At 41.9% G+C, this 19,013-nt stretch overlaps 1 protein-coding gene across 1 annotated transcript in view; it reads left to right on the top strand.

The window, feature by feature from the left end:
• LOC126262651 (eEF1A lysine and N-terminal methyltransferase homolog) overlaps positions 1–19,013 on the top strand; it is an 85,953-nt gene that overhangs the window by 37,894 nt on the left and 29,046 nt on the right. The window contains exons 6-10 of the mRNA XM_049959420.1: positions 17,574–17,760; positions 17,843–18,023; positions 18,138–18,319; positions 18,393–18,528; positions 18,742–18,870. Of these exons, the coding sequence (XP_049815377.1) occupies positions 17,574–17,760; positions 17,843–18,023; positions 18,138–18,319; positions 18,393–18,528; positions 18,742–18,870 (815 nt within the window). The remainder of the gene's footprint in view (positions 1–17,573; positions 17,761–17,842; positions 18,024–18,137; positions 18,320–18,392; positions 18,529–18,741; positions 18,871–19,013) is intronic.

The following is a 19,013-nucleotide window of genomic DNA, read 5'->3' as shown; positions in this document are numbered from 1 at the left end:
TTCTCAAATTGTGATGAATTATTTATGACAAATTTCATTACCAAAAATATATTTTATGAAGGCATAGTTACAATATTATGAGTAGGAAAGTTGCTACTCACCATATAGTGGAGATGCTGAGTTGCAGATAGGTACAAAAAAAAAAGACTTACAATTTAAGCTTTCGGCTGACGACACTGATAATAAAAGGTAACTAAATAAAACAGTTATGAGTTTCACTGTTGAGAATTCAGACTTACTTGGTTGCGGTAGGGTGGCGTAGGATTCAGTCCGGACTCAATACTTCAGCTCAGCGGAGGTACAGAGATCACGCGAAGTGTCTATACTCGTGTAAGAGTGGTGCCGTCACACGAACGCAGTTCCTGGAATTGCGACGGGCAAGCCCAGTGGTACGGAGGGAGATGTCCAGAGCCTGATGGGAAAGGACACAAAAACCCGGCATGTAAGCTAATCTGGCTCAACGCCTGATGTGGCGAAGGCACAGGGACATGAATATGAGACCGGGAGCTGCAATGGGCAAGCAGCCAAGCACGGGAGATGGTTTCCAGAGTTCAGCTATAGATGACATGCTGATGACTCAGCTCACTGGAGACAGGGTGTATACAGCAGGGGTGCCTGCAGGACTGTTAAAGACACACCACGGGCATTTGAAACGGATGCAGTGTAGTTTGCTGGTGGCTGTGGTGGGGTTGGCCTGGGCTCTTGGGGTGAGTGCAGCCTGGATGGCTGGGCCTTCGGTCTGAGCAAAGTGGGGTGAGCCGCACGTGGCAGCATGACAGCTGGCATTGTGCGTGCATCATTGGCAGCCACGAATGCAGGCTCTGTCTTGATCGGTGATGGAGGAGGAAGCATTGTCCATTAACAGTCTTCCACTGGGTCGAAGAAGTGAATGGTGGCAGGAGCATTCAAGATGTAAGCTTGCTTGACTCTGTCAATTAACACTTTAGCCAGCTTGTCGCAGTACTTAATGTCAAACGTTCCCTCACCACAGGTGATGACACATTGTGGACCTGAGTACAGCTGCCGAAGTGGTCGCTGTACTGTGTCAATATGTAGCATGTGTGTGCAGTGCTGCAGGTCGGCATGTACAAATATTTTGCCAGTGCCGTGCGATAGGAGGCAGTCCATGTGGGTATGCGGACGTTCTGCCAGTGGAGGGGCCGATGCGTTGCATGTTTATGGTATTTTCTCCATAAAATAATCAGGGATGGTGAGAGATTGTCCTTACATAAGGTAAGCAGGTGAAGTGCTGATCTCTTCTTTCAATGTTACTCACAGGCTGAGCAGTATCAGCAGGAGTGATTTGCCCAGGCTGCATCATGGCAGGTTAGGGTAGTTTTTAGTGTTTGATGGAGCTGCTCAACTGTGCCTTTAGATTTTAGGTGGCAGATGGCAGTTCTGTGTAACTGCACATCACACAGTTGGGCGACTTGTTTGAACAGCAAATAGGAAACTGCCGGCTGTGATCCATTCTGATGCGACTGGGGCAGCCATACCGTGCGACCCATGTGTCAACGAGTGGTGTGGCGACAGTCTTGGCATTGTCTCGGGCCAGCACGTGAAGTGGTCTGCTATTGTCAGCAGATAAAGCTTGCCTTGGGACAGAGGGAACAGGCCTCACTGTTGACATGGACATGCGCAAAACATTGTGTCATGTCAGGAAAGGCACCAACAGATGTGTGGGTGTGCCTCCCAACTTTGGCATGCTGGTGTACACTGCAAGTGTGTGCCCATTGATGGAAGTCTTCCTATAGTCCTGGCCAGACAAAACATTGAGCTATGAGAGACACTGTGGTGTTGATGCAGGGATGTGACATTCCATGGGCTCTTTGTGCCTGTTGAAACTTCACACCAAATTTTGTGGGCAGAGCCAACCAGGCACTAGCCCGAGCTGTAGGCTGCTGGAGGTGCCATGGCGGAGGCCGTCCAGTTGTTTGTCATTTTCCTGTTCTTGGGCAGTGTTCTTGAAATTCACAGGAGGAGAGATAATGGCACAATTGCAGGATGAGCAGTCGGTGATGGTATTGTCAATTCCAGAAATATGGTAGATGTTGGTGGAGAACTGTGACATACACTCCAGCTGCCACAATTGGCTCGGCATACATTTGGTATTATTGTTTAGAAATGAGTGAGTTAGTGGCTTGTGGTCGGTGAAAATGATGAAGGGACGATCTTGTACCAACTGGTGGAAGTATTGTACTGCCTCAAACACCCCAAGCAACTCTCTATTGCAAATTGTCCATGCACATTATGACTCTGAAAGCTTGCACAAGAAGAAACCGAGTGGCTGTCAACTGCCACCGATGTGTTGTTGAAGCACTGCATCATGGCTCTCTGGCTAGCGTCCATGACCACGGTCAGTTCAGTGTTGTGCAAGGCTTTGTTCGACTTTAGAAATCTTCTCTGCATTGCCTCCATTCATTTAACAGGTCCCTTCGAGGTAGTCTGTGTAGCACCACAGTCAGGGGTTGCAGTGCTGTGAAAGTGTTAGGCACTTGCCAAGATAGCAGCATAAGTGTTCGTGCATCTGTGGGCACAGTATGTTGAAGATCCTCTGTACCTCGCGTGGTACTGGCGTGGTCCGCGAGGGATGATTAAATGCTCTAGAAACTCAATTTCCGTGACCCAAGTATACTCCAAGTATACTTTTTGAGGGATTAATGACAATGCCGGCCTCTCAGGTGCCGAAAGATGGTTGTTATGTGGTGGCCGTGGAGTTCGGGTGACTTCGAACGTCATCCAGGAAATGCTGTCAGGTGTGGGTGATATTCTGAAGACCGAGCATCATGTATAAGCTTTTGAAAAGCCTGCAGTGCATGATGATTGCTGTTTTTCTGAATGTCTTCATGTGCTACAGGTATCTGCACGAACACATTCATGCAGTAGTTTGGTAAATAAACTGACCCCACCAAATTGTGGCTAAAATACTGCAGGTGCAGTACTGGATGTGGGTCTGGCACCATTCATGCATTCAAGGTACGATAGTCTCCACAGGGTTGCCGCGAATTATCTTTCTTTGGCAGTAAGTGCAGAGCAGAGGACTATGGGCTGAATGATGGTTGAACAATGTCCTGTAGCAGCATGGCCTTGAACTCGGCCTTTGCTATAGTAAGTTGTTCGGCACAAGTGAGGTGGATGGGCCAGGTGTAGTCCAGTGTCATGGGCCATCGACATACCTCTGTGCACCAGGCGGATGACTGAAGTCTGGAAATTTCTCCAGAATGTCTGTGTACAGTCTGGGAGACTTCATTTAACACAGGAGGAGGCAGCCAGCTGTCACTATCCTGCTATCTTCAAATTTATTCTCGAATCGATCAGCAGGGCATTTGTGAAGTCAGCTAATAAATCGTAGTGGCTGAGTAAATCCAAACCCAGGATTGATTCATTGCCATCAGCCACAGTAAATGTCCATGGAAATGTGCAGCACAGTCCAAGGTCTAAATTTAACTGAGGAGTGCTGGTATGTTTTTATTGTTGAATAGTTTCCTGCTGTAACAGGATGTGCCTCAGCCTTCCAGTGGTCTCTTAGCTTAGATTAGGAGAAAATAGACATATCAGAACCCTTGTTGACAAGGTACTTCACACTGTGAACCCATTCCATTGCGAAGGGATGCCTGTATATTGTACTGCAGCCGAGTGCACCTAGACTTGGTTGTAACTGGCATTTGGGTGCGAGGAGGAAGGCAAACATTTTGTCGCTTCACTGCAATGTGGGAATGATACCTGAAAAACCCACTCAGCTGCTGCTCTAACATTGTCAGTGACCTCTAAAACGGCTGGTACTGCACTGTCGGTTGCACGAGCCGGATTGCCGATATCAGGATCTGCTGCCACTAATGGTGCCAACTGGTTGATCTGCATGCTGAGTGCTGTCACCTGTGCAACCAAGTCCTGGGCTAGATGGGGCACGCTGGCATCTTGTCGGTGGCTGTGAAAGGCACGTGTTGCTGCGGAGTCAAATTTGCTGCCATGGCTACAGCATTGGGCCCTGTAGTCAGCGCACTATGCACCCTACCAGCCAAGTCCGTGACGGCATCCAGCTGCATTTCTGTTTACACGGCAGTGTTTACTTGCACTTCTGCTGGAAGGCTGCACATCAAGACGGTAACAGCGAGTTCAGGACTGTGTCAGACTGTGCGAAACTCCACAGGTGGTGCAGCAACTGAGATGGACACCTGTTGCCACACTCCTTGGAGCAGCAACTGATGCACCCATTGTTCCTGCGACTATGAAATTCACTGGATTATCTCCTCTTTTAGTCGATTACATGAAGACTGCTTCAGCGGTGTGGTGACTGTGACCCGTATTTCAGTGGCGTAGTGTTGATTTAGCTGGCTCATTATGTGTCCAAAGTTGACGAGGTCACAGGTTGAACCATATGATTTGGTTGCAGAGCCAAAAGGGCGGCAGCCTAACCAACACACATCCTTTGCTTGGCTCTGCTCCTGTGACAGTAAAAGGTCAGTGTGGCCATGCCTTGTGCATGGAAGTTTCCCTCAGCTGGTTCTGGGTGGGCAGAGACCAGGCATGTGGAGAGTACCTGTAGCTCGCTCTTCGGCCTCTGGTTGCGCACTAACAGCTCATCTAATTTCTTTCATCTGTCTATTGCCTTTTGCAGTTCTTCCAAAGTCGTCGTCGTGCTTTAGTGCCTAGTTCACGATTGTTTGTTCACAAACTAACTCTTCATATGTGAAGACGTAAGTGTTAGATCAGTTGCCGTTCCACGGCACACACAACAATGAAAGTTCGTCACCACGTATTTAGCCTAGTGATCACAACAGGGTAACGCACACGTTTTCTTCATAATTTAGAGGAGGGTCTATTTTCAGAGAACCACTTAATAATTTGGAAAATATCATTTGCTAACTGTTCTGTTGCCTTCTATCTAGTGAGATTTATTATAACATTGGTATCGTCTCAAAAAGTACAAATTTTGCTTGTTGAATGTTAAGTGGAAGGTCATTCACATATATGAGGAGTAAGAGTGGACCCAAAATTGAACCCTGTGGGACTCCCTTTGTGATTTTAATGCAGTCACTAAAATTTTGTACCTTTCCGACATTGCCTGAGTTATTCACCACAACATTTTGCATTCTGTTTGTGAAGTATAATTCAGACCAGCTGGGTATAAAGCAATCAGTTCCATAAAACTTGAGTTTTTGTAAGACAGTGTCATGGTATACACAATTTGAAGGCCTTGAAGGGATCATAGAAAATACAATCTTTAGATATATTATTTCTTAAGGCTTTTACAATTTGTTGAGGAATGTATAAATAGCATTCTCAGTCGAGCAACCTTTTTGGAATTCTAACTTTGATGTGCAGAGTAAATTGTTTCCTCTTTAAGTGTGTGACTACTCTTCAATACATTACTTTTTTGAATATTTTGCTAAAAAATGAGTCAGGAAATTGGATGATAATTGCTGAAGTCTGTCTTGTCACCTATCTTCTAACGTGATTTCATAATTGCGTATTTTATCCTGTCAGGAAAAAATTCCAAAAATTCCCTGTGACTCATAGATCCTGTGTCATAAGCTATGTTTTGTTTTGTGGAATGCAGAATTTTACATTTCTGAACATTTAAAACACGTTGCCAGTCTTTGCACCATGTTGAAGTCTTAACAAGATCTGACTTAATATTAATGCAGCTTCTCTCAGACAGTATTTCATTATAGATAGTGGTATCATCTGCAAAAAGTCTGAGGTTATTATTAATATTGTCCACAAGATCATTAATATGCAACATGAACATAAAGGGTCTACACACCCTTTCATAGGGCACACCTGGAGTTACTTTTACATCTGACAATGACTCTTTCCCAGACAATATGCTGTGTCCTCCCTGCAAAAAAGTCCTCATTTCAGTCTTAAATTTCACTTGATACCCCAAATGATTTGCAGTTCCAACAATAAGTGTAGATGTGATACTGAGGGAAATGCTTTTTGGAAATAAAGAAATGCTGCATCTACCTGACTGCTTTGATCCAAAGCTCTCACTATGTCATGTGAGACAAGCTAGAGTTGGGTTTTGCACGATTGATGTGTTGAAAATACTTCATGCTTTGCATGGAGAAGGTCGTTCTGTTAGTTTCCTCATTGTGTTTGAGCTCAGAAACTATTCAAAAATTCAATAATAAATTTCTGTCAAGAATATCAGATGGTAGTTCTGTGGATTACATTTACTACCCTCTTGTAAACAGATGTGACCAGTGCATTTTTTCCAACTACCGGAAAAGGTTTTTTGTTCAAGGGATCTGCGATAGATTGTAATTAAGAAGGCCTAACTCGACACCAGTACATTTCACTCATCTTTTCAGTAGTATGAAGATTGAATTGGGGCAGTTTTCTTGGGTTTTCTTTGGTAAAGAAACATGTGGAAAAGGAGTTAAGCCTTTCAGCTTCAGCTTTAGCTTTTCTATCTTCAGTTTGTTGCTGTCTTGCTCATGAGTGACAGTGCACTAACTTTGCTGCCATTATCAGGCTTTACATATGACCAGACTTTCTTTGGGTTTTATGAAAGTTCATTTGACAATACTCTGTGATAGTAGTCATTGAAGGTTTCATGCATTGCTCTCTTGACTGTAAAACATGTTTCATTAAGCATCTATGTATCTATAGCCTTCTACTTTATTTTACATCTATTATACAGTTGCCTCTGTTGCTCTGAAAGTTTCTTCACGGTAACTATATACCATGAAGGGTAGCTTCCATTATAAACTATTTTACTGGACACACATCTATCCAGTGCGTGGTCAACTATTATTTAAAACTTATGCCATAGTTCCTCTACATGCTCCGGCTCTGTACTGAAAGTTTCATCTTTCTACTTGTTTTAGTTGTCCTTTTTTCTTGATAATCATTGCTGCCACAACCATGTCTTGCTCACTGATAAGTTTCAATGTGGACATTCTCAAAGAGGTCAGATCTGTTCATTGCCATTAGATCCAATATGTTTTCATCATGAGCTACTGAAATTGGTGGCACTAATGTGCATTTCGTGCAACTGTTTCAGTGTCATGATCGGCCTCATCTTAATGCAGCCATTAGGTGTGTTACCATGGAGCTGGAGGGGGTGCTGATGGCAGAGGACATGGGTCACATTTCAGTGGTGCCAGTGAGGTCCATCAGTAGGTCGGGTTTCACTAGGCATGGCCTGCACCTCTTTGGCGGGTTCGTGCTTGGCTACCAACAGGGCCCCAGACTTTGCAGCATTCTTTCCCTTCCATGCTGCATGTCTATCCTCTTTCTATTTTTTTCCCCTCCCTTGGGGAACACGTCTGGGTTATTATTGGAAATGTTCTGCATTCTGTTGCTGACGTACGAACAGTCTCACCTTTGTTTTTTGCTCCCTTTTCTTTTCTTTTCTTTTCTTTTCTTTTCTTTTCATTGTTTCCTTTCTCCTCTCATTCCTCCACTTCAGTGTTTGAGGATCCTCTTTCTTCTTCTTCTTCCTCCTCCTCCTCCTCCTCCTCCTCCTCCTCCTCCGTGTGCACTCCTGAAGACCAGCCCACGCGACTGATGCGTAACGGGCGACTGGGTAACATATAATTCCTAGCCCCGGGTCAACAGGCAGTGTTCACACGTACCCCTGGCCAGGCCCAGGGAGAGGTGACCTGAGGTGTGAACAATCACCTAAGGTGGGTGCGCCCTCTTGGGAAGGTGGCCCCCAGTTGGAAGGAGCGCGTCATCGGAGATGCTGGCTATCGTGGGGATTTCCTTGCAATGAGTCAATCATCTTCCCACTCAATGTCTACAAAACATAAAAGCAATGAAGCTAATTATTCAAAGACCCTTCCTGCTGCACCACGGTTCCTCATGGTCTGACATACTGAGGACTGTCAGTCCTTTGCCTCCGTAAATCCATTTATTATTTAGAAAGGTGTAGATGTAATTGCTGGCCCTGTGAAATATTGCTCTCGTTTACGGAATGGCACTTTGCTTTTGGAGACCACTTCTGATTCTCAAGCACAAAAATTGCTTGCTGCCCCGCTTCTCCACAGTTGCCCTGTTCATGTCTAGGCCCAAAGAACTTTGAATTCTTCCCGTGGTGTAATTTACGTCAGGCTCCATGAAGGACATGGCCATGCAGACATGTGACCTCCAATTCGGCTCTGAGGTTGTGAAATCGCCCAGTGTCAAGGTAGCATCGCCATCCCCCTTGTCCAGCTGTGCAACAAGCCATCAAACTCTTGCCTCAAGGGGTGAAGCCACCAGCTATCCAACTGGTAGACCGGAAAGGACAGAAGGAGTACTCCCGTGAAGACTTCCTCTGTCCTTCCAGCCAAACAACATCTGAGTGTTCCTCTAACTGGAAAGGCTCAAAGAAGTCCACCAAAGGCAATTGGTCTTCTCCTTCGCCACCTCGAAGATGCTGTTCGATAGTGTCGCCACATGATACCTTACCCAGCCAGCCTCCATGTCGCTGGTGCACACCAACAACTGTTTTACAGCATTTTCAGCATTGGAATCCATAGACCCCTTGTACTCTGCCTTCAGGAAATGAAATTATGCCCTCATGACCGCTTTGAGCTTCCACATTTCTTCTGACTTCGTTTTGACCTCCCTGTGAGGTCTGCATTCCATCTCAGGAGGGCCAATCCATATGAAGTGGTTCAGTGATGGTTGCTTGAGCATTTTTAAATATTTTAATTTTTTTATGTGTGATTGCCCTATATTTGAGAAGTTCAAAACAAGATTTTTAAAATAATTTATCTTGCACCTTTACTGGATGGCGGCCATTTTTATTTTCTGGTGCGAGACAATTTTTCAGTCTGGAGACATTAGCGAGAATTTGAATATCTCTGCTCTGGGTTAAGTTACAACATTGCAATTGACATGATTGTTTTTAGAAAAGTGTCCTGTACAAGATTGTCTATTACACAAAATACCCTAAATTCAAAAATAACCAGTCAAAATGACCTCCAGAGTTTGGCATCCAAATTTTCAAATATCTAGTTTTTAGGCCCAAAAATAAGTTAGGACTGCATGATGAGTTTGTGTAATAAATGCCCTGGTAAGGAAACAGTTATTGAATTGTTTCACGAATATGAGAGGAAATGCCTGAAAGTATTACCTTCAAACAGTGGGTCACAACTGACAGCGCAGAAATAACAACAGTGGTTAAATCTCAGGAAGAGTACTTAGAATCTTTAATTGATAAAGTACAAAAACTCAAGTCACCACTATGTTTCTAAAATCCAAAGTGAGTTTTTGAAGGACAAAAAAGCACAACATTATGAAACTGAATGGACAGTGCTAGCTGATTATGCAGAAAATTTTACATTTGTGATTCAGGATGCAATACACAGGTGCCACTGGGTCAGTGACCAGGCAACAGTGCATCCATTTATTCTCTACTTTAAAAATGAGTAAGATGAAGTTTGCAGTTCTTCAATTTGCATTCTAAGCGACTACTTGGAGTACAACACTTTGGCTGTACATGGGTTTCAAAAGTATGTAATAAATTACATAAAAGAAAATTTTCCCAAGGTTGAGAAGCTGATATACTTTTCAGGTGGAAGTGGTAGTCAGTATAAGAACAAAAACAATTTTTCAAATCTGTGCAACCACAGAGTAGACTTTGAGTTGGAGGCTGAATGGCACTTTTTTGGATCTCGCAATGGTAAAAATGCTTGTGATGGAGTAAGAGGTACAACAAAACGTGAAGTAAGTAAAGCCAGCTTACAAAGACCAACCACAGACCAAATTCTCACAGTACAGGACATGTATGTCTTTTGCAAAGATAATATTAAAGGCATTACCTATTTTCTGATCAAGAAAGTAGTGGTTCTGTATATGAAAACAATAGTTCAAACCAGATTTGAAAACTGTAGAGCAATAAAAGGAACAAGTCATTTCCACAAATTCCTCGACATTGCAGAAAACTTAGTTCGATGCTATGTAACATCAGAAACAGAAATTTATGAGGATCAGTGTGTCAGTAAAATTACATCCGTCTTTAACTTTGAATGACATAGTGGCATGTGTGTATGATATACAGGAGAGGTTGAAAGAATGAGTTTGGAAAACAATGATGTTTTTGCGCATTTTTACCACCCTGCTGGCCCAAGAACATAATTCAGAAAACTAATAGTGACAAAATTTGGAAACCAGTGAAAAATGTTTTAAGGAAACTTTCAGTGCTTGCACTTACCACAGCAACTGGGAGGTCTTATTCTATATCACAGAAGCTGTCTGAAGAAATAAGTGTTCGTAACATTCACCACCAAGTTTAGGAACAGTTGCATCTTGAAGGATGTTAATTGAAAATATTTATTTTGAGTATGTCAAAATACTATAAATGTTACTTTCAGTGATGGTTCCACTTTTTGTATATAATTCAGTACCTTACTTCAATAATAACTGATTATATCCCACCAATATCACACATGAATAGGCAACAGCCACAAGATCAGTTGCAGAGTAATGTGAATTATTTCATTTTCAAAAATTCATATCTTTGTTCAGTCAGATATCAACGTTGAAATTTTTACCGTACATTGCTATCATATAGGTGTACAAACTTGCAAAAATCATTTTTATATTCAGTCCCACCTGAGATAACTAACCCCAAACTTTACAAAAAATGAAAATTTTCAAATTTCAAAAATTTATAAAAAATTAAGGAAACATTTGTAAGTGTTCTTGTACGTCTTCTTGCTCAATATGAGGCTAGTAGTGTATGATATCTAACTATAGGAAGAAAATAGACTCTCATAAATCACTCCTTGTTTGCTATTTTTGGGCCTAAAAAGTGGATTTTTGAAAATTTGGATACCAAACTTTGGAGGTCATTTTGACTGGTTATTTTTGAATTTAGGGTATTTTGTGTAATAGACAATGTTGTACAGGACACTTATCAAAAAACAATCATGTCAATTGCAATGTTGTAACTGTTAAGATTCTCGTTGTCAGTTGTTATGATAGGTGGCCAATGCTAAATAGAAACATATATTGCAGGTTTGACAGTGAAGTCTGTAGGGAGCTGGCAGCATAGTCTGTATCTGCAACAACTGAAACAATAGTCATTGGTAAAAAATAATAAATATTGTACTTAACGTGTGTTGCAGGCTTCTTCATATGCTGCATACATAAATTACAAACAGATATCTAGAGAGGCAGTACATATGCCATACTTCACTAAGCACCTTATTAGAGGTTGCTTCCTATCAGCTGAAGGCTACGCTATGTTCCAAGTTGATGTCCTGAGCAAGAGTGGACGAGAGCTCACTGGATACTTGTCACAAGCCACTGAGCAGTGCCAGTCGCGACTCACGGGTCCAGCGATATCTATTATGTACCACGGTCTATATCTGCAGCCCCTAATGAGTGTGGTATCAAATGTTGATACCACAGTAACTTAACCCAGTGCAGTGATATTCATATTTTTGCTAATGTCTCTGAATTGAAACAGTCGCGTGCTTACAAACGAAAATGGCCGCCATTTTTCAAGGTGAAAGGTAATTTTTTTTTTAAAAAACTGATGTGAGCTTCTTAATTGTAGGGTAATCACATATAAAAAATTAAAATATTTAAAAATGGTCAAGCAACGAACTTAATTTTTATTGGACTTCATTTGGCTTGACCCATGGAAGTGTCAAGCTGCTCATACGGGATGACATTCAGTCAACCCATCTTCCCTGACTACCCATCTTCAAGCTGTTACAGTTTGCCTTTTCCTTCCTCACCTGGCTTTTTCCCTATGTACCATATATGTCCCTCCATCATTCGCTGTCACCAGGGCAGACTTCCTTCAATTTATTGGGCAGCTACCTCCCCCATTTTTGCTACTCAGTGACTTTAATATGCATCCCTAGCAGCAGGAAAAGACAGTTTTATTTACAGAACAAGTATTGATATGCTTGCTGTGGAGATGGCCACACAAACAAACTTGTGCATCATCCACTTTGGGGTTCTCCCAGGACCTGACAGAAAGGTGCCCTCTTGGCTGACCTCCTTAATCAACTTAACCTCTTCTGCCTTAACACTGGAGCACCCACTTTCCTCTCATACTCCTTGCACACCTATTCCCATTTGGACCTCTCCTTGTGCACTGCCCAGCTTGCCCCTTGTCTTGACTGGTCCGTTCTTTCTGACACCTACTCGAGCAACCATTTCCCGTGTGCTATCTGTTTGCCGACTCCTACCCCATCTGCGTGTACGCCTAAATGGCAGCTTCCTAAGGCTGACTGGCAGCTTTACTCCTTCCTGGTGAACTTTGAAGAGCAAGATTTCTCCAGTTGTGATGACCAGGTAGAATATCTCACAAACGTTACCCTTACTGCTGCAGAACATTCCATTCCCCGCACTTCCTCTTCACCACGTCGTGTCCCAGTCCCTTGGTGGACTGAGGCTTGCTGTGACACAATTCACACACGGAGACATGCTCTCTGCATTTTTAACCACCACCCTATGATGGCAAACTACATTCATTATAAACAGATGAGTGCAAAGTGTTGTCGCCTTCTTCGGGATAACAAAAGAGCTAGCTGGATTTCATTCACTAATTCTTTTAACAGTTCCACACCTTCCTCTGTAATGTGGAGCAACCTCCAATGCCTCTCTGTAACCAAGACCCAATCCCAAATTTCCAGCCTGACAGTAGCTGAAGCTATCATGGATCCTAACTGCTACTCCAACACCTTGGGCGACCATTATGCGGAAGTTTTGAGCACTTCCCACTATCACCCTGCCTTCCTCCATTGGAAACGACTGGAGGAGGTTCAGGTGATACCCTTCTCTTCTCTGAATCTTGAGTTCTACTTTGCCAATTTTAGTATGAGGGATCTAGATTATGCTCTTGGTTCATCCCGATCCTCTGCCCCAGGGCCAGAAGCCATCCACACTCAGATTTTGCAGCACCTTTCTCATGCGGTAAAGCACTCTGTTGGTCCTCCCATGTATCTTACGTGGCAGCTTGCTGCACGCGATCCCTCAGTGTCCTAAGTGTCCTCAATGGTACTTCCTTGAGTGCCAATCGAACCACCCTCATCCGTTTGTACCTCTCCCTTGTCTGTTCGAAATTCGACTATGGGTGCTTTGTTTATGCATCTGCACCACCATCTTTCTTATGCCGTACCAACACTACCCACCATCATGGCATCCATGTGGCCATGGGTGCCTTTTACACCAGCCCACTTGAGTCTGTATTCTGAAGCTGCTGAACTGCTGCTCTCCTACCACCGTGACTTTCTCCTCAGCAGGTACACATGCCGTTTGTCTGCTATGCATGGCCACCCCTCCTATGCCGCCTCCTTTGATTCCTTTGATCATCAGTATGGGGCTCGTCCCTCTTCTCTGCTACCTCCTGGTGTCCACTTTCGGCACTTGCGACGGCAAGATCTCCTAAATTCATATGATCTGATGCAGACTGTGTTTTTTACAACTAGGGTGCAGGGGAAAAGTAGCACAGCCATAGACAGTATTTTTATTCATTCTTCATCACTAGATGGCCATTCTGTTAGTAAAAGGGCGAATGGCCTTTCAGACAAGGATGCACAAATTTTAATACAAACAGGTTTTTGTACTCAAACGTCACATGTAATACAAACTTCGTAAAAAAGTTAATCCAACAGCAATAGAGTTTTTTAAACCTTGTCAAGGAACAAGAGTGGCAGGATGTTTATAGTGCTGATAACATAGATGATAAATATAATGATTTCCTTAACTCATTTCTCATGCTCTTTGAGGGTTGCTTTCCGTTAGAACATTCTAAATGGGGTGCTAGCAGTAATAGGCAGCCTGGGTGGCTGACTAGTGGATAAGGAAATAAAAGTAGAACAAAGTGGGAATTATATCAAAATATTAGAAGTAGTCACAATCAGGCTACAGTAGCCCATTACAAACAGTATTGTAAGGTGCTTAAAAATGTTATTAGGAAGGCAGAGTGTATGTGGTATGCAAATGGAATAGGTAATTCACAGGATAAAATTAAAACCATATGGTCAGTTGTGAAGGAAGTGTTAGCAGCCTAAGTTCGTCGATATAAAATCAGTTCGTAGTAAAAATAGTTCTATTACTGATAAATCAGATATATGTACAGCATTCAATAATCCTTTTCTGAGCATTGATGGTGAATTAAATAAAAATTTATTTTCTACAGGGAATCATATAACTTTCTTGGCAAATGCCTTTCCGAGATCAATCTCTGAAACGCTCCTCTGTGATCCAGACAAGGGGGAGACTGAGTCTATAATTAAATTACTGAACACTGAGGTTTCTCATGGATATGATGGAGTGCGTAGCAGAATGTTAAAGTACTGTGCTGCATATGTTAGCCCTGTATTCAGCCATATTTGTAATTTTTCCTTTAGGCATGGTCAGTTCCTGAACGGTTACTCAGTAGTAAAGCCGCTTTATAAAAAGGGAAAAGGAATAATGTAGAAAATTTTAGACCTATTGCCATCAGTGTTTGCTAGAGTTATTGAAAAGGCTGTGTATGTAAGGATAATTGAGCATTTTATATCATACAATTTGCTATCAAGTTTACAGTTCAGCTTTAGAAGTCGTTTAACAAGGAAAAATGCTATATTCTCTTTTCTCTGTGAGGTACTGGATGTTTTAAACAAAAGGTTTAGAGCACTAGGCATAATTTTTGATTTAACTAAGGTGTTTGATTGTGTTGATCACAAAATGTTGCTCCAGGAGTTGGATCATTATGGAATACAGGGAGTAGCTCACAATTGGTTCACCTCTTACTTCAGCAACAGACAGCAAAAGGCCATTATTCATTATGTTGAGAATGGCTGTGATGTGGGTTCTGAGTGTGGTACGGTCAAGTGGAGAGGGGGGGGGGGGGGGGGTGTGTGACCCAAGGATCAGTGTTGGGGCCACTCCTGTTCCTTATTTATATAAATATGTCCTCTAATATTATGGGTAATTCTAAAATATTTCTGTTTGCTGATGACACTAGCTTGGTAGTAAAGGATGTTGTGTGCAACATTGGCTGCACATTGACTCGGTTTCAAATAGTGCAGTTCATGACCTAAGTTCTTGGCTTGTAGAAAATAAACCAATGCTAAATCACAGTAAGACTCAGTTTTTACAATTTCTAACACACAATTCAACAAAACCTGACATTTTAATTTCACAGAATGGGTATACGATTAGTGGAACTGAACAGTTCAAATTTCTACTTGTTCAGATAGATAGTAAACTGTTGTGGAAAGCCCACGTTCAGGATCTTGTTCAAATACTTAATGCTGCCATTTTTACTATTGGAGCGATTGTTCGACACAAAAATTAGTCTACTTCGCTAATTTTCATTCACTTCTGTCATATGGTATTATATTTTGGGGTAACTTTTCCATTCTAAAAGTATATTTTGCTCAGAAACGAGTGGTTCAGGCAGTAATTGGTCTAAGTTCATGAACCTCTTGTCGACCCTTGCTCACGAGTCTGGGTATTTTGACATTGGCCTCCCTATGTATATATTCCTTACTGTCATTCCTTGTTAACAATATTAGCTTATTTCCAAGAATAAGCAGCTTTCACTCAGTTAATACTTGGCAGAAATCAAACCTGCATTTGGATCGGACTTCTTTAACTCTAGTGCAGAAAGGTGTGCAGTATACTGCTGCATCCATTTTCAATAAGCTACTGCTCAAATTCAAAAATCTTAGCAGTAATCAAAGTGCTTTCAAATCGAAGCTGAAGAATTTCCTTATGGGTCACTCCTTCTATTTTGTCGATGAGTTCCTTGAAAAATTAAGCTGATTCTTGTTGTATTGTTGATTGCATTTACTTTGACTTATGGATTGACTTTTTTGGGTTCATAAACATTTTATTTTTGTCTTTTATTACTTTTAAGTTGCAATTTCAAGTACTGACATGTTCTGTGACCCTGGAGATTTGCTCCTCAAGTTGGTCCTAAGGAACTTGGTGTAGAAATGAAAAAAATAAATAAAAATGAGTAGGGTTTAGAACTATCTGTTCTAGGTAGTTTCCAGAGAGGGCATTTAATAATGTTTTACAGGATTTCTTGCCATGACCACCACTAGCAAAACTGTAATTTTACTAGCTGATGGTTGGTTGATTAAATTCTTCACCGATGAGCAGGGTATGATTGAAAAACTTACACATAAGCTAATGGAGTTTTGTAAGTTTTCTGTTACATTAGGTTATAAGTCTGGTGGACAATAGAAGGACCCATTTACAATTTGTGCCCACCCCCACTACTAAGTCTTGCCCAGATGAACTCGCGTGCCATTTAAATTTATGTCTTTGTGAATTTGAGTTTCTTGTTCACTGTGACAACTACATTCACCACCATGACAGATATATTCACCACCATTTCCCATTAGCATATCCTTTAGAAATACACAGATTTTCCCCAAAAATGTCCCTGCTGTTAATTTCAGGTTTCAACCATCTTTCTGCATATAGTATTATGTAAGCTTCACTGCATTTCAGGAGTGCTTCAAGCTCTGGTGCGTTGTTGTGAATGCTTCAGCAGCTAATTACTAGGATTTTAATACTCTCCACTATTCTGTTTTCGTGTTCTATTGTTTTGACTTGGCTGTGTATGACTCCAGTTGTTTTTTGTGCTCTAAAGCACAACAAAACCAAAAAAAAGTCAATAGGTTTGGGAAAGGGAGGCTGGCCAAACTTACAGGTGACAGTGTAGTCGGTTGTGGTGAGATAACACTTGTGGAAAAATTCCTGTAGCTTCGGTGGATAAAATGTAAAATGCGGTAGACGGCCCACGTGTCATTTGCTAAAACGCCTGATAAATCAGGCGGCAAACCCAAGCCAGAACGTAGGTGGTTAAAAATGGGCATTCCATCAGAAAGTGGTGGACAGTTAAAACTTGGGCGTAATGTGTACAAAGTGGTGCGGTAGCGCCACTTAGCACATTCTCTTGAATCTTACACTTATACTTCTGGTCTCCTACAACTGTCATAATCTGGACTGGGTGGAGAGCTGCCTAACTTAAAAAGCCCTTGTGAGCACCATCTACACAGTCAGCTGCATGGGTAGCCACCTCTGATGTGTAGTGCACACCTGACGCATTTAGGGGGACCCTACCAGTTCTCAACCCTATGGCACAAGCCCAGGAAGTTGCAGCATAGCTTTTCACAGAACCTTTGAAATATTTGATTCAGTCCTTCTCGACTCAGAACCAGGGGGCCATGATCAATTCTGGGGACAATGCTGCAGATTATGAGCTTCACTGAAACTACATGCACAAGGTAATGAATAAGATTTCTGTCTTTTACTGCCATCTTTGGGCTGAGATGTTGAACTATCATAGCCAAAATGTTTCCTGTGATACATCAGAGTAACGATGTCCCGACAGAATGCGAATGTAAGAAGTCAACACCATGCTGTTTTTTTGACTCTTGAAAGAGGATAGTTCTTTCAAGTATCATTGGGCAGGAAAGGGTTCATAAAAAGTTCTTTGTAGGTATACTCCTTTCCAATTCATCACATTGCAAATTTAAATCTTATTTGGCTTTCATACTTGTGTACATCTAGTCTTAATAGTGACTGTTAGATGTGAGTATGAAGTGTGTTTTCTAAGGTAAAAGTATCCCCAGTCTATTTTAGGTACTTCATGCCGTCCTTCTTTACAGAGAAACTGAGTGGCTGTTTGCAACCCCAGAAGGCAGAGTTGCGTTGCTAAAGTCTGCTGGCTTTGACAGGCTGGCAGTAGTAGCATTACATAGAGATCACACGTATAAGGGTTTGGATGCAGTACAGGAAGAATTGTGTGACAGTATCTTGCACTTAGCGCCGCCAGGATGTCGACAGGGTAATCAGGTTAAGTATCTCATTTCTTATTAAATTGTAATTATTTTTTATTAATTGATTCCATAGGCAATCTAATTTTTGTATTTCATAGATTCCCTTCCTATCAGTTGGATCTGATGTTGGCCGTAGAGAAGTCTGTTACCGAGGCCATAGTCAAATGTCAGGTGACTTTGTGGTAGAAGAAGCTGAAGGTGATGGTGGAAAACTATTTAGAAGACTTATTTTCCTGAACAATCAAGGCACAGTACAATCAGAAGCTCGTTTGAAGATACGTAAGTATTAGCAATGTGTCATTGTGCAGCAAAAATATTCAGATAAACCAAACTGAGCAATGTTGTTTGTGTTAAGTATTGCTCAGGATGAAGGTGGTTTCTCACAATTTTCAGTAAAATCGAGGAAAGGAAAGCCGAAGAAAGTTGTTGACATTGGATATTTGGCTAGTGACTACCTCATTTATATGACAGTTGGAGTGGCTCTGGCAGCACCAGAAAATTCAGTGTGTCATGTAGCAGTAATTGGTCTGGGAGGTGGTGGTCTATGCAGTTTCATACAACACTGTTTTACAAAGGTAAATATTGTTTTCTAAGTCCTGTTATATATCTTACTTTAAGAAGCGTCATTTATTATGATTTCCTTCACAGATTCGAATAACAGCTGTAGATATAGACCCCGTTATGTTGGAAATTGCAACAAATTATTTTGGGCTGGTTCAAGATGAACGCTTGGGTGTATACATTCGTGATGGCATTCAGTATATTCAACAGGCTGCAGAGAAGGGTAAGGATACAAAGTGTACACCCCCCCCCCCCCTCCCAATATCTCTCTCTCTCTCTCTCTCTCTCTCTCTCTCTCTCTCTCTCCCCACCTCTCCCTCCCTCCCTCACCTATTCTCCTCCCCTCCACTTTCATGTTACACACTCACACACACACACAAGGGGCTGGTTAAAATAGTGAGTAATATTTTTTTTTTTTTTTTTTTTTAAATTCCAGGTACAACATTCGACGTAGTGTTGTTTGATGTTGACAGTAAGAATCATACACTTGGTATGAGCTGCCCTCCAAAGGAATTTCTGGAGCCAGATGTTCTGCAGGCAGTTAAAACATGCATTGGAGAGACAGGTCAGTTTACTATAGTGCTGCAATAAATTTTTGTAATTATGTATGTATGAAATGAGATAATAGTATTACCCTGAAGTATATTAATTTCTTTATAGAGTAAATTATATGGAATGTAGTCCACACAAGTTTAAATGTGTGCATGT

This window comes from Schistocerca nitens, chromosome 6, assembly GCF_023898315.1.
Source record: "Schistocerca nitens isolate TAMUIC-IGC-003100 chromosome 6, iqSchNite1.1, whole genome shotgun sequence".
NCBI classification, from domain to species: domain Eukaryota; kingdom Metazoa; phylum Arthropoda; class Insecta; order Orthoptera; family Acrididae; genus Schistocerca; species Schistocerca nitens.
This window is presented reverse-complemented; position numbering and strand designations above follow the sequence as displayed.